This window comes from Globicephala melas, chromosome 8 (assembly GCF_963455315.2).
Source record: "Globicephala melas chromosome 8, mGloMel1.2, whole genome shotgun sequence".
In the NCBI taxonomy this organism is placed as follows: domain Eukaryota; kingdom Metazoa; phylum Chordata; class Mammalia; order Artiodactyla; family Delphinidae; genus Globicephala; species Globicephala melas.
Genome location: NC_083321.1, coordinates 8,630,851 through 8,656,719, shown reverse-complemented (window position 1 = coordinate 8,656,719; position 25,869 = coordinate 8,630,851). Strand labels below are relative to the sequence as shown.

The following is a 25,869-nucleotide window of genomic DNA, read 5'->3' as shown; positions in this document are numbered from 1 at the left end:
TCCTCTGCAGGAGACCCTCCAACACTAGCAGGTATGTCTGGTTCAATTTCCTATGGGGTCATAGTTCCTTCCTCCTGGGTCCTGATGTGCACACTACTTTGTGTGTGCCCTCCAAGAGTGGAGTCTCTGTTTCCCCAAGTCCTGTCAAAGTCCTGCAATCAAATCCTGCTAGCCTTCAAAGTTTGATTCTCTGAGCATTCCTCTCCCATTGCCAGACCCCCAAGTTGGGACGCCTGACCTGGGGCTCAGAACCTTCACTCCAGTGCACGGACTTCTGTGGTATAATTGTTCTCCAGTTTGCGAGTCATGCACCCTGTGGTTATGGGATTTGATTTTATTGTGATTGTGCCCCTCCTACCATCTCATTGCAGCTTCTCCTTTGTCTTTGGATGTGAGGTATATTTTTTGATGAGTTTCAGTGTATCCCTGTTGATGATTGTTCAGCAGTTAGTTGTGATTCCAGTGCTCTTGCAAGAGGGAGTGAGTGCACGTCCTTGTACTCCACTATCTCAAATCCAATGCCAATACTTCTTGAACTCTTCCATAAAGCAGAAGAGTAGGAAAACTTCCTAACTTATACTATAAGACCAGTGTTCTTATGATATCAAAGCTAGATAATGACTTCAGAAAAACGAAAATTACAGAGCCATATCCCCTCTGAATATAGACCTAAAAATATTTAACAAAATGCAAGCAAACTGAATCCAACTTCATATTAAAATGTTTATATACTGTAAAAAAATAGGATTTATCACAGAAATGCAAAGTGGTTCATCATAAGATAATCATCCAATATAATATACCACATCAATACAATGAAGGAAAAAAACCTATATAATGTCAACTGATGCTTAGGAGACATTTTATAAAATCAAACAATTTTCTTGGTGAAAATAATATAGGAATTAAATGTAACTTCCTCAATATTTTAAAGGGTGTTTAGGAATAAAGCTACAACTATCACTATAGTCAATGGTGAAAGAATATTAACTTTCACACTAAGGTAAGGAGAAAGATAAAGAGGTCTGCTTTCACTGCTGCCATTTGACATCATACTGTAAACGTATGTAGAGCAATTAGAGAGAAAGAGAAATAAAATTTACCCAAAGTAAAAAGGAAGAATAATAATATAATTATATATATATATATATATAGATAGATGACATGATCATATAGATATAGAAAATTCCAAAGAATGCCCAAGAAATTCATTAGAACTAATAAACGAATTTAAGAAAGTTGCAGAGTACAAAACGAACACACAAAAATCAGTTGTTTTTCAAAGTGAACAATTTGAAAAGAAATTAGGAAATTTATTACCCATACATCATCTTCTAAAGGAATAAAATACTTAGAAATAAATTTAACCTAGGATGTGAAAGACTTGCACATTGAAAACTATACAGCGTTGTTGAAAGAAATTAGAGAAGACCTAAATAAATGGAAAGTATCCCATGTTAATGAGGTAGGAAGACCTAATATTATCAATGAAGTCAATCATATTTAATGCAGCTACAGTTTCAATGAAATCACAATCAAAACTCCAATGTAATGTTTTTCTAGAAACAGAAAAGCTGAAACTTATATTCATATGAAATCAGGGCTCCAAATAGCCAAACAATTTTGAAAAAGAAGAGTAAATTCAGGGGACTCATGCATCTCGGTTTCAGAACTACAATAAAGCTACAGTTACCAAATGTTATGGTACTGGTATAAGGATTGACATACAGACAAATGTAATAGAACTGAGAGTTCAGAAATAAATCCATACATTTACAGCCAACTGTCTTTTTTTTTTTTTTTTTTTTTTTTGCGGTACACGGGCCTCTCACTGTTGTGGCCTCTCCCGTTGCGGAGCACAGGCTCCGGACACATAAAAAAAAAAAATGATCACAATCTACAAGATCTCTGAGATAACATGAAGCATGACAACATTTGCATTATTGGGGTTCCAGAGGGAGAAGAGAAAGATAAGTAGATTGAAAATGGATATAAGGAAATTATGTCTGAAAATTTCCCAAACCTGGAGAAAGAAACAGATATCCAGGCACAGGAAGCACAGAGGGTCCTAGAAAAGATTAAACCAAACAGACCCACAACAAGATATATCGTAATTAAAATGATAAAAGTGAAAGATAAAGAAAGGATTCTAAAGGCAGCAAGAGAAAAACAATGAGTTATATACAAGAGAATTCCCATAAGGCTATCAACTGATTTTTCTGCAGAAAATTTGCAAGCCAGAACGGAGTGCCATGACATATTCGAAGTGCTGAAAGGAAAAAAACAGCAACCCAGGATACTCTACCAAGCAAGAGTACCATTTAGGATAGAAAGAGAAATAAAGAACTTCTTAGAAAAGCAAAACTGAAAGAATTAATCAATACTTAACATATCGTAAAAGAAATGTTGAATATTCTTCTCCAAATAGAAAAGAAGTAAGGATCTATAAGAAAGGGAAAATCCCATTAGGAAACACAAATATATAGAAAGAATTTAAGATCACTAAGTGTGCCAGGTGTACATTAAAAGTCAAAAAATTGTAAAAAACAACCATAACTACTATGAGATAAACAGTTAAGAGATAAACATGAATATGTAAAATATGACATCAAAACCACAAATGTGGGGGAGGGGAATAAAAATGTGTATGTCTTAGAATGTGTTTGAATTTAAATTAACAGCCAGTTTAAAACAAGTGGGTATAATTATGAGTCAACATACATGAACCCCATGGTAAAAATAAGTCAGAAGCCTATAGTAAATACACAAAAATCAGGACTTCCCTGGTGGTGCAGTGGTTAAGATTACATGCTCCCAATGCAGGGGGCCTGGGTTCAATCCCTGGTTGGGGAGCTAGATCCCACATGCATGCCACAACTAAGGAACCCGTCTGCTGCAACTGACAGGGTGCAACCAAATAAATAAATAAATAAATAAATATTTTTAGGGCTTCCCTGGTGGCACAGTGGTTAAGAATCCGTCTGCCAAGGCAGGGGACACAGGTTCGAGCCCTGGTTGGGGAAGATCCCACATGCCACGGACCAACTAAGCCCATGCACCACAACTACTGAAGCCCGTGTGACTGGAGCACATGCTCCGCAACAAGAGAAGCCACCGCGATGAGAAATCCATGCAGTGCAAGGAAGAGCAGCCCCTGCTCCCTGCAACTAGAGAAAGCCTGTGTGCAACAAGGAATACCCAACGCAGCCAAAAATAAATAATAAATAAATTTATAAAAGGAATACACAAAAATCAAAAAGAGAGAAAACCAAGCACACTAGTAAAGAAAATCATCATTTTATATATAGTAGTGTGTACACCTGAAACCAACACAACATTGTACATCAACTATACTCCAATAAAAATTAAGAAAAATATTTAAAAAAGAAAATTATCAAATCACAATAGTAGGAACTAAAAGAAGATAAAATGAAGAAAGCAGATCTATAAAAACAACCAGAAAATATGTAATAAAATTGTAAAAGTACACCACTATCAATAATTACTTTAAATATCAATTAACTAACTGCTCCAATCAAAAGATATAGAGTAACTAATTGGGAAAAGAAACCAAGACATTCAGTATGCTGCCCACATGAGACAACTTGAGAGTGAGTCTGAAAGTGAAGGGATAGAAAAAGATATTTCAAAGGGAAACGACAAGAAATCAGAAGTAGCAGTACTCATATGAAACATAATAGATTTTGTAACAAAGCCTATAAAAAAAGACAAAGAAGGCTTTATATAATAATACACGGATAAATACAAGAACAGGATATTACACTAGCTAACATATATGCACTCAATAGAGGAACACCTAAATATATAAAGCAAACACTAGCAAACATAAAGCGAGAAATTGACAATAATACAATAATAGTAGGAAAATTTAACATTCCACTGACATCAGTGGACAGATCATCCAGACAGAAAATCAGTAAGGCAAAAGTGGTCTTAAAGACACAATAGACCAGTTGGACTTGGTTGATATCTACAGGACAGTACATCCCCCTCACCCCAAAATCAGAATACACATTCTCTTCAAGTGCACATGGAATGTTCTCCAGGATAGATCACATATTGGACCACAAAACAAGTCTCAACAAATTTAAGATAGAAATAATATAAAACATTTTTTCCTACCACAGCAGTATGAATCCAGAAATCAACCACAGGAAGAAAAATGGGAAAACAACAAACATGTGGAGACTAAATAACATGCTACTAAGAAACCACTGGGTCAATGACAAAATCAAAGAGGAAATCAGAATATACCCTGAGACAAGTGAAAATGCAGCACACTTTCCATAAACTGTGAGATGCATCAAAAGCAGTTCTAGGAGGGAAGTTTATAGCAATACAGGTCTTCCCCCCAAAACAAGAAAATTCTCAAATAAATCACCTAAATGTAATTAGAAAAAGAAAGACAAACAAAACACAAGTCACTAGAAGGAAGGAAGTAATAAAGTTCAGAAAGAAAATAAATAAATATAGATTAAAAGAATAGAAAAGATCAATGGAACCAAGAGTTGGTTTTTTGAAAATATAAACAAAATTGATAAACCTGTAGCCAGGCTCACTAAGAAGAAAAGAGAGAGGACCCAAATAAACAATATAAGAAATGAAAGAGGGGAAATAACAACTGATACCACAGAGAAACAAAAAAATCATAAAAGAATACTATGACTAGTTGTACATCTAAATATTGGACAACCTAGAAGAAATTAACACATTTCTAAAAGCATGCAGCCTGCCAATACTGAGTCAAGAAGAAACAGACAATTTGAACAGACTGATCAGTAGAAGTGAGATAGAATCTTTAATTTAAAAACTTCCTGCAAACAAAAGTCCAGGGCCAAATGGCTTCAAAGGGGAATTCTACCAAACATGTAGAGAACAGTTAATATCTATCCTTCTCTAAAGAAGGTAAATATATACAGTGGTACATATATACAGTGGAATACTACTAAGCCACAAAAAAGAATGAAATAATGCCATTTGCAGCAATTTGGATGGACCTAGAGATTATCATACTAAGTGTAGTAAGTCAGAAAGAGAAAGACAAACAGCATATGATAGCACTTATATATGGAATCTAGAATAAGATGCAAAAGAACTTATCTACAAAACAGAAACAGATTCATAGATACAGAGAACAGACTTGTGGTTGCCAAGCAGGAGGAGTGGTGGGGGAGGGATAGATTGGGAGTTTGGGATTAGCAGATCCAAACTATTATATACTGAATGGACAAACAAGTTCCTACAGTATAGCACAGGGAACTATATTCAATGTCCTGTAATAAACAAAAAAAGACAAGAATATGAAAAAGAATGAATATATATATATTCATATATATAGTCATGTATATATATGACTAATCACTTTGCTGTACAGCATAAATTAACACTACATTGTAAAACAACTATACCTCAATAAAATAAAATAAAAAACAAAAACATCTATACTTCTCAAACTATTCCAAAAAATTTCAGAGGAAGGAGCACTTCTGAACATATTCTATGAGGCCATCATCACCCTGACACCAAAACCAGACAAAGCTGTCACAAAAAAAGGAATTAGAGGCAAATATCACTGAAGAACATAGTTGCAAAAATCCTGGATAACATGTTGTTATTAGGAAACTGAATCCAGCAATATATCAGAAGGATCATACACAATAATCAAGTGTGCTTTATTGCATGGATGCAAGTATTTTTCAGTTTCTGCAAACAAATCAATGTGATACACCACATTAAGAAACTGAAGAATTAAGAAAAACAATATGGTCATCTAAATAGATGGAGAAAAAGATTTTGATAAAATTCAACATTCATTTACAGTAAAAAATCTTCAGAAGGTGGGCATAGAGGAAAGATACCTCAACATCATAATAGCCATATATGACAAGCACATAGCTAACATCATAATCACTGATGAAAAACTGAAAGCATTTCTTATAAGTTCAGGAACAAGAAAAGTGTGCTCATTCTTGCCACATTTATTCAAAATAGTATTGGAAGTCCTAACCATGCAAATACAATAAAAAGAAATGAAAGAAAACAATTTTTTAAAAAACTGCCATTGTTTGCAGATGTCATACTATTCATAGAAAATCCGATGATGCCACCAGAAAACTACCAGAGCTCACCAATGAATTCACCAATGTTGCAGGATACAAAATTAACATACAGAAATCTGTTGCATTTCTATACACTAACAAAAAACTATTGGAAAGAGAAATCAAACACAAAATTCAATTTCCAATCAATCAAAAAGAATAAAATACCTAGGAATAAAACTACCTAAGGAGATGAAAGACCTGTTCTTGGAAAACTACAAGACACTGATGAAAGAAATTGAAGAGGACACAAACAGATGCAAAGATATGCTGTGTTCATGGACTGGAAGAATTAATGTTAAAATGACCATACTGCCCAAGGGAATCTACAGATTCAAAGTAATCCCTATAAAAATACCAAGAACATTTTTCACAGAATTAGAGCAAATAATTTAAAATTTTGAATGGAATCAGAAAAGGCCATCAATAGCCAAAATGATCTTGAGAAAGAACGGAGCTGGAGGAATCAAGATCCCTGACTTCAGAGTATACTACAAAACTACAGTAATCAAAACAGTGTGGTACTGGCACAAGAACAGACATATAGATCAATGGACCAGAATAGAGAGCCAAGAAATAAACCCATACACTTATGATCAACAAAGGAAGCAAGAATATAGAATGGAGGAAAGACAGTCACTTCAATAAGTGGTGCTCAGAAAACTGGACAGCTTCATGTAAAAGAAGGAAATTAGAACATTCTCTAAAACCATAGACACTTAAATAAAAAAAGAAAATGGATTAAAGATCTAAATGTACGACTAGAAACCATAAAACTTCTAGAAGTAAGTATATGTGGAACACTCTGACATAAATCAAAGCAATGTTTTTATTGGATCTGTCTCCTAAAGTAAAGGAAATAAACCCAAAAATAAACAGTTGGGACAAAATTAAACTTAACAGCTTTCACACAGTAAAGGAAATCATCAACAAAATGAAATGACAACCTGCTGAATGGGAGAAAATATTTGCAAATGATATGACTGATAAGGGGTTAATATCCAAACATGTAAATAACTCATACACACCAACATCAAAAAAACCAAACAACTAGATAAAAAAATAGGAAGATCTAAATAGGCATTTCTCCAAAGAATACATACAGATGATCAATAGGCACATGAACAGATGCTCAACATCTTTAATCATTAGAGAAATGTTAATTAAAAAGACAATGCGATATCACCTCATACCTGTCAAAATGGCTATCAACAAGAATACAAATAACAAATATTGGTGAGAATGTGGACAAAAGGGAACTCTTGTACACTATTGGTGAGAATGTAAATTGATGCAACCCCTGTGGAAGACAGTATGGAAGGTTCTCAAAAAACTAAAAATAGAGCTACCATATGACCCAGCAATTCCATTCCTGGGATAATATCTAGAAAAAACTGAAAACACTAATTCAAAAAGATACATGCACCCCAATATTCATAGCAGCACTATTTATAATAGCTGAGACATGGGAGCAATTAACAGACTAATAAAGAAGATGTAGTATATATTTAAAATGGAATATTACTCAGCCATGATAAAAATGAAATTCTTGCAGCAATGTGGATGGACCTAGAAAATATTGTGCTAGTGAAATAAGTCAGAGAGAGAAAGACAAATACTCTATAACATCACTTATATGTGGAATCTTAAAAAATAATACCAATGAATGTATGCAAAAAAAAAAAAAAACAGGCTTACAGATACAGAAAACAAACTAGTGGTTACAAAAGGGGACAGAAAGTGGGGAGGAAGATATTAGAGGTATGGTATTAAGAGATAGTTAAGACTATTGTGCATAGAACAGAAGAGCAACAAGGATATATTTTAAAGTACAGGGAATTATATCCATTATCTTATAATAACTTATAATGGAATATAATCTGCAAAAATACTGAATCACTGTGCTGTACACCAGAAACTAATATAATATTGTAAATCAACAGTACTTCAAAAAAATTAGAAATTTCAAATGTTGGTGAGCATGTGGAGAAATTGAAACTCTTGTCCATTGATGGTGGGAATATAAATTGGTGAAACCACTGTGGAAAGCAGTTTGACAGATCCTCAAAAATCTAAACATGTAATTGCCATCTGAACCAGCAATTCCACTCCTAGGTGTATACTCTAAACACAGGGACTTAGACAGCTGTATATCAAATACAGCAAAAAAGAATGAAGTTCTGGTACATGGTACAACACGAATGAACCTTGAAAAAATTATGCTAAATGAAATAAACCCGACACAAAAGAACAAATGTTGTAGGCATCCACTTATATGAAATATATCTAGAATAGGCAAATTAAGGGAGACAGAAAGTAGATTAGTGATATCAGAAGAATAAGAGGGCAGGAATGAATGGGAAATTACTGCTTGATGGTGATAGAATTTCTCTTTGTGTTGACGTAAATGTCTCAGAAAAAAGACAATGATGGTAGCACAACATGACGAATGTAATTAATCACAGGTTTGTACATCTAAAAAAGATTAAAATGACAAGTATTGTATCTATCATATGACATTAAAAACATTCAAACATATCTCCAAATATCATTGTGAATTATGTGTCTAATTCTGTCAATATTGTTTCATGTATTTCAAACTTTTTTTAAGTTAAGGTACATCTGACATTTCCAGCATTATCTTTTCTGGAAATGTATTTTGTTTTGAAATTTATTTTGTTTGATATTAATATAAAGACTCCCACATTATTATTACTATTTTAATTCTATATCTTTTTCTGTCAATTTACATTTTTTTACCTCTTTATTGGAGTATAATTGCTTTACAATGTTGTGTTAGTTTCTGCTGTATAAAAGGTTGAATCAGCTATATGTATACATATAACCCCATATCCCCTCCCTCCCACCCTCCCTATCCCACCCCTCTAGGTCCTCACAAAGCATCGAGCTGATCTCCCCGTGCTATGCAGCAGCTTCCCACTAGCCATCCATTTTACATTTGGTAGTGTATATATGTCAATGCTACTCTCTCGCTTCGTCCCAGCTTTCCCTTCACCCGTCTGTGTACTCAAGTCCTTTCTCTACGTTTGCATCTTTATTCCTGCCCTGCCACTAGGTTCATCAGTACCGTTTTTTGTTTTTTTAGTTTCCATATAAGTGTGTTAGCGTACGGTATTTTTTTTTCTCATTCTGACTTACTTCACTCTGTATGACAGACTCTAGGTCCATCTTTCAACTGACAATATTTTAAGTACTACAGTGGGCAGTATAAAAGTACATCACTTTTTTTTATCACTACAAGAAACCATATGCCAATAAAATGAAAAACCTGGAAGAAATAGAAAAATTCTTAGAAAAGCACAATCTTCAGAGACTGAACCAGGAAGAAATAGAAAATATAAACAGACCAATGACGAGCACTGAAATTGAAACTGTAATTTAAAATCTTCCAACAAATAAAAGCCCATGACAAGACGGGTTCACAGGTGAATTCTATCAAACATTTAGAGAAGAGCTAACACGTATCCCTCTCAAAATCTTCCAAAATATAGCAAAGAGGGGAACACTCCCAAACTTATTCAACGAGGTCACAATCACCCTGATACCAAAACCAGACAAAGATGTCACAAAGAAAGACCACTACAGGCCAATATCACTGATGAACAAACATGCAAAAATCCTCAACAAAATATTAGCAAGCAGAATCCAACAGCACATTAAAAGGACCATACACCATGATCAAGTGGGGTTTACCCCAGGATGTAAGGATTCTTCAATATATGCAAATCAATCAATGTGATATACCATATTAACAAATTGAAAGAGAAAAACCATATGATCATCTCAATAGATGCAGAAAAAGCTTTTGACAAAATTCAACACTGATTTATGATTTAAAAAAACCTCCAGAAAGTAAGCAGGGAGGGAACTTATCTCAACATAATAAAGGTCATATATGAAAAACCCACAGCCAACATCATTCTCAATGGTGAAAAACTGAAACCATTTCCCCTAAAATCAGGAACAAGACAAGGATGCTCACTCTCACCACTATTATTCAACATAGTTTTGGCAGTTTTAGCCACAGCAATCAGAGACGACAAAGAAATAAAAGGAATACAAATCGGAAAAGAAGAAGCAAACTCACTGTTTGCAGATGACCTGATACTATACATAGAAAATCCTAAAGATGCTACCAGAAAACTACCAGAGCTAATCAATGAATTTGGTAAAGTAGCAGGATACGAAATTAATGCACAGAAATCTCTTGCATTCCTATACACTAATGATGAAAAGTCTGAAAGAGAAATTAAGGAAAAACTACTATTTACCATTGCAACAAAAAGAATAAAATACCTAGGAATAAACCTACCTACGGAGACAATAGACCTGTATGCAGAAAACTATAAGACACTGATGAAAGAAATTAAAGATGATACAAACAGATGGAGAGATATATCACTTTCTTGGATTGGAAGAATCAACATTGTGAAAATGACTATACTACGCAAAGCAATCTACAGATTCAATGCAATCCCTATCAAACTACCAATGGTATTTTTCACTGAACTAGAACAAAAAATTTCACAATTTGTATGGAAACACAAAAGACCCCAAATCACCAAAGCAATCTTGAGAAGAAAAACGGAGCTGGAGGAATCATGCTGCCTGGCTTCAAACTATACTACAAAGCTACACTAAACAGGACAGTATGGTACTGGCACAAAAACAGAAATATAGATAAATGAAATAGGATAGAAAGCCCAGAGATAAACCCATGCACATATGGCCACCTTATATTTGATAAAGGAGGCAAGAATATACAATGCAGAAAAGACAGCATCTTCAATAAGAAGTGCTGGGAAAACTGTACAGCTACATGTAAAAGAATGAAATTTTTTTTTTTTTTTTTTTTTTTTTTGTGGTACGCGGGCCTCTCACTGTTGTGGTCTCTCCCATTGTGGAGCACAGGCTCCGGACGCGCAGGCTCAGTGGCCATGGCTCACGGGCCCAGCCGTTCCGTGGGACGTGGGATCTTCCAGGACCGGGGCACGAACCCGTGTCCCCTGCATCGGCAGGCGGACTCTCAACCAGTGCACCACCAGGGAAGCCTAGTACATCTGTTTTTTAACTCACTCTGGTAATCTCTATCATTCGATGGAGTGTTTAGGTCATTAGCAATTAGTTTGATGTGATTGTTTTGGAATTTTCTTTCCATCTACCATTTCATTTTTTGTTTTCTAAATTATTTTCTTGATGATGATAGTGATTATGAACATGATTATTTGGTGTTGTGTTTGTTCTTATGTATCCCATTTTCTGTTTGGGGGGAAATTATTTGATTCTATTTTAAAATATTGCAGAGGAATTCCTAATACCAAACACTGTCTGTCTGTTTTTATTTCAGACAATGGGCTTATATTTACATTACCACATCTCGTTTAGTCCACGATGTCTCTACTAAGACCCTCTTCTCTTGATGCCCAATGAAAGACAAAATTCACTTTTCCTTATTTGTCTTTCACATTCTTTTTCCCTTCATTCTCCATTTTACATAATTCTTTCCTGTGAGAGGTTGATACAATAGTCACTGTCTGGGTTATGGCGCTCCTATATTCTATTCTAGGAAAGCACATTACTTGAGGTTTATAAATACAGATTCAACAAAGAGTGACTCTTACATAAATCTTCAACAACTTTGATGCATTGCTTCACTGATCATTTGTATCAGTTGCATCTTCACCTGTCTGGTGCTAGAGACCAAAGTACACTTTTAGCTCACTATACAGACTCTCCACTATGGTAAATACATATGTTAGTACAATGAATGCTCATGGTGTATTCCAATTTCCAACACTGTAGTTTCTTTCGTATGGTATCACTTCCTGTCAGAGTCCTCCTGGGGATTGGATGATGAAGTTTTAGTATAGTAATGTTAGTCTGTAAACCAGAGTGTTAATATGAAGTGATTTCCATTGTTGATTTAGCTCTTGTTTACTCAAGGTTTCAGGTACAAAGAATCACTTGCTAAAACATTGTCTAAATTTCAATGTATGCTTTGTTTTCTTAATTTTTTTTTTACCACAAATTATCATTGCTCCCATAATCTAACCTGCCTCTCTGTTTCTTAGGTTTGGAAGAAAGTTGATTCTCAGGTGGTGTTCGCTCCAGCTCGCCGTCTCTGGGACCTGTGCAGCCTTTGCTCCCACCTTCCTCATTTACTGCTCACTACGCTTCTGGTCAGGTTGTTCTGCTGTGGTCATCATAACAAATAACTGGATGCTCAGTAAGTCAACAGTTTTGATTTTCTTGATTTTGCAAGCCTTGAATTTAACCTTGAAATTTCACCCTTATGTGACATTAATATCCCATTTGGGTTTTCTTTCAGTTGTAGAGTGGACAAGGTCCCAGTCAAAAGCCATGGTAATAACACTGATAACCTGTGCCATTAGTATTGGACAGATAATGCTGGGAGGACTGGCTTTTGTCTTTCGAGACTGGCATACCCTGCAGCTGGTGGTGTCTATACCATTCTTTGTCTTCTTTTTCTCCTCAAGGTATGAGCCTCTCTCTCACTCCACTTAAGGGAACCTAGGATGAAAATGCATATTGATTTGGGATATACTGATTTTCTTATTCCCTGGACCATTTCCTGTTGATTTGACCTAAACCAGCATTTCTCATTTGTTCACTCTGATCAATTTGAGATTTGAGAAGTAGAATAGGGAGTAACAGTGATCTTCCTTCCAGGGAGCTCGAGGTATTTTCTGCCATTTTGCTTCCTAAGTCTTACCCAGTATTGTGGTCATTGAGTTATTCCAATATTATTTTTCTTATAGACTTGAAGATATACCTTCAATTTTTTGGCTTTGGAATGAATAAGGTACAATAAAGTTTTCCATGATCTTCTATGTTGCAGATGAAATTGGATAAAGGAAGAGGCAGAAAATTTATTCATAGAGCAATTTAACAAAATAGCAACAGAATTTCTCCAGAAGTGAAAATGACATGCAGATTGGACGACTTACATTACATGTTCAACACTCCCTCTTCCCTTAAATAATTTTAACAAATATTTATTTATGGATAATTCCATCCCTACACTTAAAACCACTCTAGGGAGAATTAGCTTTAGTAGATCGCAGAAAGATGACTACAGGATTACTATAGTGAGATGAGTACAGAGAGAAAGAAGAGTGTAATCCATGTCAGACTCATCTGCTAAGTCATTCTTTTCTCATAACAAGGAAGATGTGCTTATTGTTTCCATTTAGTTATAAGAAAACTAAAGCAGATGTAAATAAGTGACTCATTTATGTAGTTAGTTACCGACACTTCTGGTAGTGGCAGGAGTATTCACAATATTTGTTGGCCTAAAAGTTTACATAATTTGGGGACTTCTTTTGTCAAAATAATATACATTATATACACTATATATAATAATATATATAACATACATTATATACACTATATATAATAATATATATAATATACATTATATACACTATATATAATAATATATATATAATACACATTATATATACTATATATAGAATATATACTACGGCACAAATTTGCCAGATCTCATGCTAAGCTTTGGAAGGGAATTATGCAAGTGAGGGACTCTCAAACTTAAGCTTCATAAGCCTCTTGGAAAATCTCCTGGTGAATAAGCAGAGAGGCAATTTGAAAACAAAGTCTGTGACCCTATGCATGTAGTACATTTTTTGCCTTCCATCTAATAGCCACCACTTCAATTGGTGGTGGATATTGGATGGAAGGCAAAAAGCAGATGTTGTAATTAACCGCAGGACGAATAAGCGAGAGATAGCTGCCTGCACTAGTGTGCCCGTCTCTCATCAGGTGGCTGGTGGAATCTGCTCGGTGGCTGATTATCACCAATAAACCAGATGAGGGCTTAAAGGAACTTAAAAAAGTTGCTCACAGAAATGGAATAAAGAATGCTGAAGCAGCCCTGAACATGGAGGTGAGCAGGAAGGGGAAGGTGGTCATTGGGTTGGAGAGAAGATACAAATTGACACGTGCCTTCTCCTTATTAGAGACAAACTGCTTTTCTAACAAGGGCAGCTAGTCGAGAATGCAAATTCCCTGGTCTTTCATGGCCATCTCATAGAAAAGAAGCTGTGAGCACTGTACAGAGCTTCTTCCTATAGCTCAATTCCTGATCTGACTCTAAACCCTATGTACTCTCCTGGGTGCCCTACCCACCTCTGTGGCCTCATTTTCAAAATATCATTGTTGCCATTTAATTTCCTGGAGTCTCCCTTAACTCCCTGCATCCTTCTTCATACCATGTTCACTCCTGTGATTGCATGTGTAATATGTTACGTTATAAAGAAAGGGAACACATCTCTCCTCTCCTATCGGGTGCCAGTGCTCATCACAGTACCTGGCACTGTGTTGGCAAATGACACGTTTGTCATTCTTGAAGGGTTTGAGAGCGACCATGCAGGAGGAGCTGGAGGCCGCACAGACCAAAACCACTGTATTTGACTTGTTCCGCACACCCAACCTGCGTAAGAGGATCTGTCTCCTGCTCTTTGTGAGGTGGGCGCCACGCAGTGCATGACAACATTCAAAGAGTGGGGACATGAATCTATGTATTTCATAGGTTTTAACAGTGCTGTGAGAGGGAGGCGCTGATTTGGAGAAAAAATGAGGAAATCACACCAAGTAACACTCACACGGAACTGCTTATATGATGAAATTTAGTTAGGTCATTTCACACTATCAGTCTTTTCTCTGGAGATGGATGTTGAGAACTTCCATCACAGTACAGATTTGGGCACTTAATTTTCTGCATTTTTCTTTCAATTTTAATTGAAGCAAACGTTGCAAACAGAAACATGAAGAGGTCAGAAATATCTACAAATCAATGAATATGTCAGTATGTAAAAAGGTAGCCAACATACAGATCAAGATAGAAAATCCTAATTCCCCAAGACTTCCCCTCAACTCTCTGGTTCAGCAATATTCACCTCCACACCTTTGCCCAACACTGTTCTCTGCTCACCGCCCTCTCCTGTGCCAAATAAAACTTAACAGTGGTTCTGATCTCCTTCACTGCAGATGAGTGTTGCCTGACCTTGACCTTCACATAATATAAATGATAGAAGGGTTCTGTGACAGGTCATCTCATGCTCATTCATGAAGATTCATCCATTCTGTTGCACGTGACAGTAGGTTGTTCTCCTCCCCAGTGCTTTAGTCTCCATTGGATGAATACACTACAATTTCTTTATGTACTTCAATATCAATGGACTTTTATTTGTTTCCAATTTGGATACAGTTTTTTGTGTGTTAGCACAAGGGCTTCTGTTAAAGTCTTGCTCATTATCTCTTGAGGGGACATAAGTATTTACTTTGGTATCGTCAGGAGGAGAAATTTTAAATTCTGAATTTTTGAAGATTCACACACATGGACAAAAAGCACACAGGACGATAAACACCCACTGCCAAGCTTAAGAAAGTGACTATTGAATAGTATAATTTATCTTTCCCGGACATATCCTAGTAGACTGCTTATTCATTTAATTCCATTGTGCTTTTTGACCTTTTCACATCCACTAGGACACAGACTTACGTTTCTGAATTCTAGATAATCAGAGTGGAAGGAAAAAGTACCTACAATGATAGGAAAAGACCTGTTTGCAATTGCTGTGTTCTGTGATGTTTTCTTCTATTTTCTTTTTAAACATCTTTATTGGCGTACAATTGCTTTACAATGGTGTGTTAGTTTCTGCTTTATAACAAAGTGAATCAGTTGTACATATACATATGTCCCCATATCTCTTCCCTCTTGCATCTCACTCCCTCCAACCCTCCCTATCCCACCCCTCTAGGTGGTCACAGAACACCGAGCTGATCTCCCTGTGCTATGCGGCTGCTTCCCACTAGCTATCTGTTTTACGTTTGGTAGTGTATGTATGTCCATGCCACTCTTTCACTTTGTCCCAGCTTACCCTTCCCCCTCCCCGTATCCTCAAGTCCACTCTCTAGTAGGTCTGCATCTTTATTCCCGTCTTGCCCCTAGGTTCTTCTGACCTTTTTTTTTCTTTTTTTTACATTCCATATATATGTGTTAGCATACGGTATTTGTTTCTCTCTTTCTGACTTACTTCACTCTGTATGACAGTCTCTAGATCCATCCACCTCACTACAAATAACTCAGTTTTGTTCCTTTTTATGGCTGAGTAATATTCCATTGTGTATATGTGCCACATCTTTATCCATTCATCTGTTGATGGACACTTAGGTTGCTTCCATGTCCTGGCTATTGTAAATAGACCTGCAGTGAACGTTTTGGTACATGACTATTTTTTTTTTTTTTTTTTGCGGTACGCAGGCCTCTCACTGTTGTGGCCTCTCCCGTTGCGGAGCACAGGCTCCAGACGTGCAGGCTCAGCGGCCATGGCTCACAGGCCCAGCCGCTCCGCAGCATGTGGGATCTTCCTGGACTGGGGCACGAATCTGTGTCCCCTGCATCGGCAGGCGGACTCTCAACCACTGCGCCACCAGGGAATCCCCGACTATTTTTGAATTATGATTTTCTCAGCGTATATGCCCAGTAGTGGGATTGCTGGGTCGTATGGTAGTTCTATTTGTAGTTTTCTAAGGAACGTCCATACTGTTCTCCATAGTGGCTGTATCAGTATACATTCCCACCAACAGTGCAAGAGGGTTCCCTTTTCTCCACATCCTCTCCAGCATTTATTGTTTGTAGATTTTTTGATGATGGCCATTCTGACCAGTGTGAGGTGATATCTCATTGTAGTTTTGATTTGCATTTCTCTAATGATTAATGATGTTGAGCATTCTTTCATGTGTTTGTTGGCAGTCTGTATATCTTCTTTGGAGAAATGTCTATTTAGTGTGATGGTTTCTTCTATGGCAATACCTAAATCTGTCTCTCTCTGGGTGAAATAGATCTTTTATGTGGACTCCTTTCCCTTAGATGCTCTTTGGGTAAAAGGTAGATCCTCAGTGGGAATCTTTGATTCCATTTCTGATGGTACAGTTGGTACATGTTTGCTTTCCTGAATTCTTACATTTTCTTTTAGCCCCAAGAACTCTGTTATGACCTTTAAATTTCCCAGAACTGTGTTTGAAACCAGGACACTATGCTCCCAGTCAAGGGGACACAGGTAGTTTCTTTGCAGTTCCAGTCACTAGTTGAGGAAAGGGAAATGCTTTACAGTATTGGGGTTGGCGGAATAGAGGGAGGACTCACAGCATACAGACAACTCTCAAAAAGAAATGATTTCCCTAAATTTTAAGTTTTAATGCTTATATATTCAAATTCTCTATACCATCCAGTTCGGTGATTGAGTCAGGTTATGTTTTCCCGTCACTGCTAACTCTATGCTTGACTCAAAAAAAGAAGGACAAAAGGAATATCGTTTTCCTTGTTATTTTAATGGTAACGTTATCACCCTAAAAGGAAGTGTTATACAAATCAGACTACACCTTAATTGTCAAACATTGGTCATTGGCTACCTGTGTCAATATAATAATCGACTGCAACATGTTGGCTCTAAATCTTACAGCTTGTGTCTTTCCTCTTTTGTTCACTGCAGATTTGCAAGCACAATACCCGTTTTTGGCATCTTTATCAACCTACAGCACTTTGGGAGCAATATTTTCCTGTTCCAGGTAATCTTTGGCGTTCTCACTGCCTTAGCCCGATGTCTTGCACTTCTAGTATTGAATTATATGGGCCGTCGACCAACTCAGATGCTTTTCATGTTCCTGGTGGGACTTTCCATTTTGACCAACACGTTTGTGCCCCAAGGTGAGAGAAGACTGGACTTTGGGGAAAAAAGTGTCTTTTTCCCACCCTTCAGGGATTGTATTGGTCACACTTGTCTGAAGTCAGGTTTAAAAAGAGGTACCAGGGACTTCCCTGGTGGCGCAGTGGTTGAGAGTCCGCCTGCCGCTGCAGGGGACACGGGTTCGTGCCCCGGTCCGGGAAGATCCCACATGTTGCGGAGCGGCTAGGCCCATGAGCCGTGGCCGCTGAGCCTGCGCGTCCGGAGCCCGTGCTCTGTAGCGGGAGAGGCCACAACGGTGAGAGGCCCGCGTACCGCAAAAAAAAAAAAAGGGGTACCAGTTATGTGCTAAGTATTCCCCCCAAACCAATCTGATGGTTTATGAGAAATTCTGCTAAAAATTTTTTGGGAAAAAAACTAAAGATCAGCGAGGGGCAAATCAGGCATATGTTCATCTCATCACATTGTGAAGTGTCTTAAACTGGTACAATTTATCCCAGATTATTTCTCTAAGACAGCAATTGTTTACCTGCCTTTTGTCCATTCACACTTCAAATAACAAGTATGGAGGAGTGAGGCCTTGCAGTGATCCCCCAGGTGAGGACACAGCATGGTCACTCCCTCTGTTTGGGTTCTTCATTACCAGCTTTGATGACTAGTCACTTCCCCGTCTCTACATACCCACATATGAATGTGGTGTTAAGTCACCATGACTGCAGTTCTTGCTCATGAGAGTCTCCCAGGAAATGAAAAAAATCCCCCTTTTTCAAGGAATGAAGGAGTGAACAGTAGGAATAGAATTTAAGCAGATTAAAATCCTTGTCCGGGGCTTCCCTGGTGGCGCAGTGGTTGAGAATCTGCCTGCCAATGCAGGGGACACGGGTTCGAGCCCTGGTCTGGGAAATCCCACATGCCGCGGAGCAACTAGGCCCGTGAGCCACAACTACTGAGCCTGCGCGTCTGGAGCCTGTGCTCCGCAACAAGAGAGGCTGCGATAGTGAGAGGCCCGCGCACCGCGATGAAGAGTGGCCCCCGCTTGCCGCAACTAGAGAAAGCCCTCGCACAGAAACGAAGACCCAACACAGCCAAAAATAAATAAATTAATTAAAATAGGTATTAAAAAAAATCCTTGTCCATTCCCTGTTAGATTACTTTACAAGTTAATAGAAAAATGATATGTAATGATTAGTAGAACCTTAGTGAGCGCTATGCTTCACCATCTCCCAATGCAAGAATATGCTTCACAGCATTACAGATGGGTGGACTCTGCTCTTTAGAATATCCTTAACGATGCAGGCTTACTCCCTTGCACGAGAGTTCTTTCCAATATGATAAAGCTATAATTAGATTTCTTTTTATACTGTGCAGAAAACTGGTTCTCTGAAATTTTTTTTAGTGGTCCCAAATTCTTTTTTTCCAAATAGAAGTTTCCGTTCCTGGTTCCTCATGTCTAACATTGATGTAGGTCCAGCTTCTCTTCAGCCTGTCCCCTGACAGAAAAGCCCTGTCCCTCTATTACTCTCTTGGGCCATACTCACCCCATGGCAATGCTGTATCTACACGAGGTTGACTGACTCACTGAGGTTTGTCTGGGACTTTCCAGGTTTTATTAATGAAAATCTCACATTGCTAAAACCTCCTAATTCCCAGGAAAACCAGGATGACTGGTCACTTTAAATTCTGCACTTTAATTGTAAAGTCCTCAAGGTCAAAGCTGAGGCTTAGACACAGTAATTGTCCACGTGACAGTCCTACCTTCTATAATAAGCATAGAGCAAGTACTGGACAGAATAACTAAAAGCAAATTTCTGCCACACTCACCTTTTCTTCTTCTCTGGCAAATCTCAGATATACAGAGAGATTTGCTACAATTAACCGAGACAATTTTATGTACATTTTACAACCTATGTTGATAACTTTTATCTTTCTCAGTTGATAAGACTCCATGATCCTGCTACTGTGATATTTTCTACAATCTATTTCAAACATACAAATAACCTGTAGAGTTGTTTGTCCTGAATAAAGTTGGTGGTGGCTGATTCCTTTAACACAGCGTTCTTAACCTCACTGGTCTTCCTCTCTCTAGAAATGCAGACCCTGTGTGTGACTTTGGCAAGTGTGGGAATCAGCTGTGGTGCCGCTTCTATCACCAGTTATTCTGTCCACTGTAATGAACTCATCCCCACTCTCCTCAGGTATAAGGATTTTTTATATCCTTCCAAAGCCTGAGTAAAGATTGATATATAGTATCCAGTAGTTTAATATAATTTGTGGTTTAGGAAAGGGACCAGGAAAATGTTCTAATTCCACTAATAATAAGGTAGTAGTTGCCCATTTGTAAGTTCCAGTTATGAGTGTAAAACAGAAATATAAAGCACCAAACATATTAGAAAATAAAAACAAACAAAAAAAGTGGATTTAACCTTAATTACTGTGTCCTTGAGGTTGGCTTTGGATACGGATTTTCTAAAAAGTGACTTTTTATTGTTTATCATCTAATAACTGTAAACTGTACTACTAGAATAGAAAATGAAAAATCAAAAACCAAGAGCTTTGAATATCCCTCCAGGGCCAAAAAATAGGACTTTCCCAGCTAATTGATGCTTATTGTGGAATAACATAATAAGAAATGTTAATTATAAAGCAATTATTTGTAATAGTAACAATACACTAAAAAACAATTATCACCACAGTTTATCAGAAAAGCTGACTTGGTGCCGTGTACTGTGCTAAGCAGTACTTCAGTACATCTGTTTTTATTAAAATGATGAAAACGCGTCTTAACGCATTTTGACCCTGTCCAAGACAGCTAGAAAATCACAGAGCAAATCACAAAAACCAGTGTTTCGTAAAGCCCACATATGTAATAATTGTGTTTTAGTGTGTTCCATAATCACATCAAAATAATAGATCATAAGTTACATGTGTGGATTTTTACTGGATTCTTATGTATTCTTGTTTATCTTTCAGGGCAAAAGCTTTGGGATTAGATGTAATGGCTAGTAGGTGTGGGTCAGCACTGGCTCCCCTCTTGATGACCCTGGTGGTGTATCTACCCACTCTGCCCTGGATCATCTATGGAGTATGTCCCATTATTGCAAGTCTTGTTGTCCCTTTCCAACCTGAAACCAGAAATCTGCCTCTGCTTGACACCATCCAGGATGTGGAAAATAAGTGAGTAATGCTTCTAGCCATCCCCTGGGAGAGACTGTGTGCTTTGGATCTGTGAGTGAGAAAGACAAAACACAGAGTGGGTCCCTCAGATCACTGGTAAGGCTGAGCCTGCCTGGGATACTTCCATCTTGGGCCATGGCCTTCACAAGTGGCAAGGTCATTTCTAACCATTGTGAGTTCCAGTCTAGACTGCAGAGATTCCTCTCTGCCCTGTTCTCATTGGTAGTTTTAGTGCTGAAGAGACAGCAATTAGCTCTACTGTGAGGGCATATCCTACCTGCCCTCATGATAGTATTTCATGATCCTCAGATCCATAAGAGCAGGGGATATAAAGGGAAAAGAAATGGGATGACCAGTGAAGGAACAATGTTAGGAAGATCATGTTGAGCTAAAGACTCTTTGATGATGGCCATTCTGAAAATCTACAAACAATAAATGCTGGAGAAGGTGTGGAGAAAAGGGAACCCTCTTGCACTGTTGGTGGGAATGTAAATTGATACAGCCACTATGGAGAACAGTATGGAGGTTCCTTAAAAAACTAAAAATAGAACTACCATACAACCCAGCAATCCCACTACTGGGCATATACCCTGAGAAAACCACAATTCAAAAAGAGTCATGTAGCACAGTGTTCATTGCACCACTATTTACAATAGCCAGGACATGGAAGCAAACTAAGTGTCCATTAACAGATGAATGGATAAAGAAGATGTGTCACATATATACAATGGAATATTACTCAGCTATAAAAAGAAATGAAATTGAGTTATTTGTAGTGAGGTGGATGGACCTAGAGTCTGTCACACAGAGTGAAGTAAGTCAGAAAGAGGAAAACAAATACCGTATGCTAACACATGTATATGGAATCTAAAAAAAAAAAAAGGTTCTGAAGAACCTAGGGGCAGGACAGGAACAAAGATGCAGATGTAGAGAATGGACTTGAGGACACGGGAAGGGGGAAGGGTAAGCTGGGACGAAGTGAGAGAGTGGCATGGACATGTATACACTACCAAATATTAAATAGATAGCTAGTAGGAAGTAGCCACACAGCACAGGGAGATCAGCTCGGTGCTTTGTGACCACCTAGAGAGATGGGATAGGGAGGGTGAGAGGGAGACACAAGAGGGAGGAGATATGGGGATATACGTGTATATATAGCTGATTCACTTTGTCCTACAGCAGACACTAACACACCATTGTAAAGCAATTATACTCCATTAAAGATGTTAAAAAAATTTTTTAAAGAAAAAATATAAAGACTCTCTTTGATAAGATAATAAAGAAATAAATCTTGTGTAGGCACTTGTAAGATTCAGGCAAATTTTGTCACTACAAGTAACGGAAAGTATCAAGGATAGGGGAAAAAAGAAACTAGTAAAAGTCTTTTAATATGAGAAATATGCTACCTTCATAACCTAGGGCCTCAATAATAAAGTTCCACAAACTGAGTGAATTAAACAACAGAAATGTATTGTCTCACGGTTCTGGAGCCTGGAAGTCTGAGCTGAAGTTGTTGGCAGGGCCATGCTCCCTCTGAAGGCTCTAGAGAAGGGTCTGTTCCAGGTCTCTCCTGGATTCTGGTAGTTCCTTGGCTTGTGGCAGCTTAACTCCAATCTCCACATGGCATCTCCCTGGCATGTCTCTACGTCCAAATATCCCCTTTGTATAATGACACCAGTCAAATTGGTTTAGGGGCCCAACCTACTCCAGTATGACTTCATCTTAATTAATTATATCTGCAAGAACCATGTTTCTAAATATGGCAATCTCATATTCTGAGATACTGAGAGTTAAGGCTTCAGCATATGAATTTTTGAAGGGACACATTTCACTGCATAACAAATGGGGCTAAGATTTTCAACTCACCCCTTGACTTTCCAAAGGTGTCTTTGGTCAGAGGTCTAAAAAGACCAAGTGAGAGTAGCACTTTCTAACTGCTTTCTTGGGTCTGCACAGTCAGCAGAGCCTTTTGCAGGACGAGTGTCAATCTCTCATGGATTTTATTGGATTATAAAAAGCTGGTGGTTAAGGATCAGTTTGTACTTGTGCATGGATGGCATCCAAACTTACTTTTATTATTTTCTATTTTTTAATGTGTGTTTTTATTTGCTAACTCATCGGTTGATTTGGTTTTTTCTGTTTAGTTTTTCCAGCAAAAAATTCTCAAGAGAAGCACATGAAAAAGATTTCTACATTAAAGTGACAAAATTTTAAGTGGATTTCATGAGATGACTGGTGAGGAAAATAAAGATATGAAGAAAAAAATGGGAGTTTTCCTTTATCTTTACATACTAGCAAGAAAGTATACTGGAACATGAATCTCATTTACAATCATGGCAGTAATTTGCAATTAAACATATGATTTCTTGGAACATGTAATTCCATGATCAGAAAAATGGTGCCCACGTAGAATGTTAGGAAACATGTTTTCCTCTTGTATTCCTGAAGGAGTTGGTGTAAAATGGGTAATATGTCTTCCTTAAATATTTGGTAAAATTTCCACAGTAGTTTTCTTTGTGGGAGAATGTTTAACTATAAATTTATTTCATGTAATAGATATAGGACTATTTAGTTTATCTTTTTCTTCATTAATAGTTTCTCTCCTTATCATGGATTTTATTTTCCTATAACTTTACTTACCTGATTTTTGATGGATGCCAAGCACTGTGTCTTAACTTCTTGGATGCTAGATACTTTTTATTCCTAAAAATATTATTGAGTTGTTTGGGATATGCCTAAGCGACTTGAAAACACTGATCTTTTTGGGTCTGGGGGAAATCCTGTGGAGTGTCTACCAGGCAGCTGTTTGGACTCATCCACAGGCTATCAATACTGGTAAGGGGCTGAAGAACCATGGGCAAAAGGATTGTCTGGAGTTATCTCCTGGCTTGCTCACCAAATATGGAACCAAACCAGGTTTGTTTGCCCGTCGAACAACAAGCCAAACACTGAGTCACTGACGTTTGCAACAGGGAAAGTGTTATTTGTGAGGTAGCCAAGTGAGAACACAGGAGAATAAATCTCAGATATGCATCTCCAAAGGCCAGAGGCTTGAGATATTTATGATATAAAGAAGCAGAGTGGTCTCAGGCATTTGGAAAGGTGATTGGAGATTGGGGAAAGATGAAGTAACTCATTTCTGTGCAGGCCCAGCTTTAGGGTCAGTGGGCTCAACTAGTCTTAGCCAGGTGTATTGGGCAGGAGCTGACTCCAAATTTTTGGAAAACAACTTAAGCCCCCATTACCCTAGTGACTCATACATCAGAAGTATTATCTATAGGGGTGGTTAGAAGTCTGATGATAAACTATGTAGGGTTCATGAAATTTGGAGGGTTTGCAGTTAGAGAAAGGGGAAAAAATACAAATGAAGTAGGCTTAATCAGTAAAGGCAGGTTACAAGCAGAGGGTTTTCTAAGAAACTGTTCCCTTATCTGCTGCTATGTTAGACACATTCAATGATTTCTGTTAAACACCAGCTTCCGTTAATCCTATGGAGCATGGTTTCATAATTTCTCCCTCTTCATCATCTTTCTCTCTCTTGCTACCAAACTTTATGTGTTTCTCTGCTTCCTGTTAATTTCCCTTTTGTCCTATTCTTTATTTTTTCTTTTAAAAAATTTTAATTACAGAACTTAATTATCTACAGAAAACAGTGTTAAAAAGACACATATATACACCATATATACCAAAATTAAACATATACGACTAGTTTGCTGTGGTACAGAGCTTCCCTTAAAAAAGGAGGAGGGTTCTGATCCTGAAGAAGATAGAGTAAGCATACTGAATCTGTTCTCTTTTGACTAAATGCACCATGAAAGAACTCATGGGGCAACTATTCTAGACTGTGAAAGTATATATAGTAATATATTAACATGTCTTAAAAATAATAGCACAAAGTGGATGGGGGAGGAAATAGAGCTCTATAGGAGTAAAGTTTCTATATATTATGGAATTCAGTGAGTATAAATATGAAGTAGGTTCTGATAACTTATGCTGTGTATTATAACCTCTAGAGCAACTACTGAGAAACCACTGAGAAAAAAAAGAGTTTAAAATACTTAAATAAATTAAATGATACACTAGAAAATATTTACTTTAAAGGTGGTATCAAAAGAGGACTAGAGGAATAAAATAGTCATGAGACAGAAAGAAAAATAAAATCAAAATAATTGATGTGATTCCAACTGCATCAATAATAATATTTACAATCTAATTAAAAGCAGAGACTGGCTGGATGAGAAACAAAAATATCCAACTCTATGTTGTCTACAGGAAATAGACTTTAGACCTGATACCAATAGATTGAAAGTAAAAGGAGAGAAAAAGAAATACCTTTCAGACCGCAACTGCAAGATAGCTGGTGTGACTATATAAATATCATACAAAATAGACTTTCAGACAACAACTGTGACGAAAGCAAAATCTGCACATTTTAGGATGATAAATAGGTCAATTAATCGAGAAGATATAAGAATTATAAATGTGCATAAATGTAACAACAGAACCCTAAAATAGATGAAGCAAAAACTGACAGAACTGAAGGTAGAAATAGAAAATTCAACAGTAATAGTAGGAAACATCAATATCCTGCTAAATATAATGGATAGAACCTTTGTTAGAAGGTCAGGAAGTGTAAAGAAGACTTGAACAATGCTATAAACAAAGAAGACCTAACAAGTATAGAACACTTCGCCTAAAACATCACAGTACATATTCTTCTCAAGAACTCATGGAACATTCTCCAGAATAGACCATAAATTAGTCCATCAAACAAGCCTTTAGACACAGTAAAGGATGGAAATAATGCAAAATATGTTCTTCGACCA

At 37.2% G+C, this 25,869-nt stretch overlaps 1 protein-coding gene across 1 annotated transcript in view; it reads left to right on the top strand.

Annotated features, from left to right (window-relative positions):
- Positions 1 to 23,257, top strand: part of LOC115840362 (solute carrier family 22 member 10-like) — a 38,816-nt gene extending 15,559 nt beyond the window's left edge. Inside the window, exons 3-10 of the mRNA XM_030833098.1 lie at positions 12,212 to 12,366; positions 12,469 to 12,637; positions 13,944 to 14,067; positions 14,533 to 14,648; positions 17,678 to 17,892; positions 19,956 to 20,064; positions 20,840 to 21,043; positions 23,197 to 23,257. Coding sequence (XP_030688958.1) covers positions 12,212 to 12,366; positions 12,469 to 12,637; positions 13,944 to 14,067; positions 14,533 to 14,648; positions 17,678 to 17,892; positions 19,956 to 20,064; positions 20,840 to 21,043; positions 23,197 to 23,257 — 1,153 coding nt within the window. The remainder of the gene's footprint in view (positions 1 to 12,211; positions 12,367 to 12,468; positions 12,638 to 13,943; positions 14,068 to 14,532; positions 14,649 to 17,677; positions 17,893 to 19,955; positions 20,065 to 20,839; positions 21,044 to 23,196) is intronic.
- Positions 23,258 to 25,869: the final 2,612 nt, after the last annotated feature.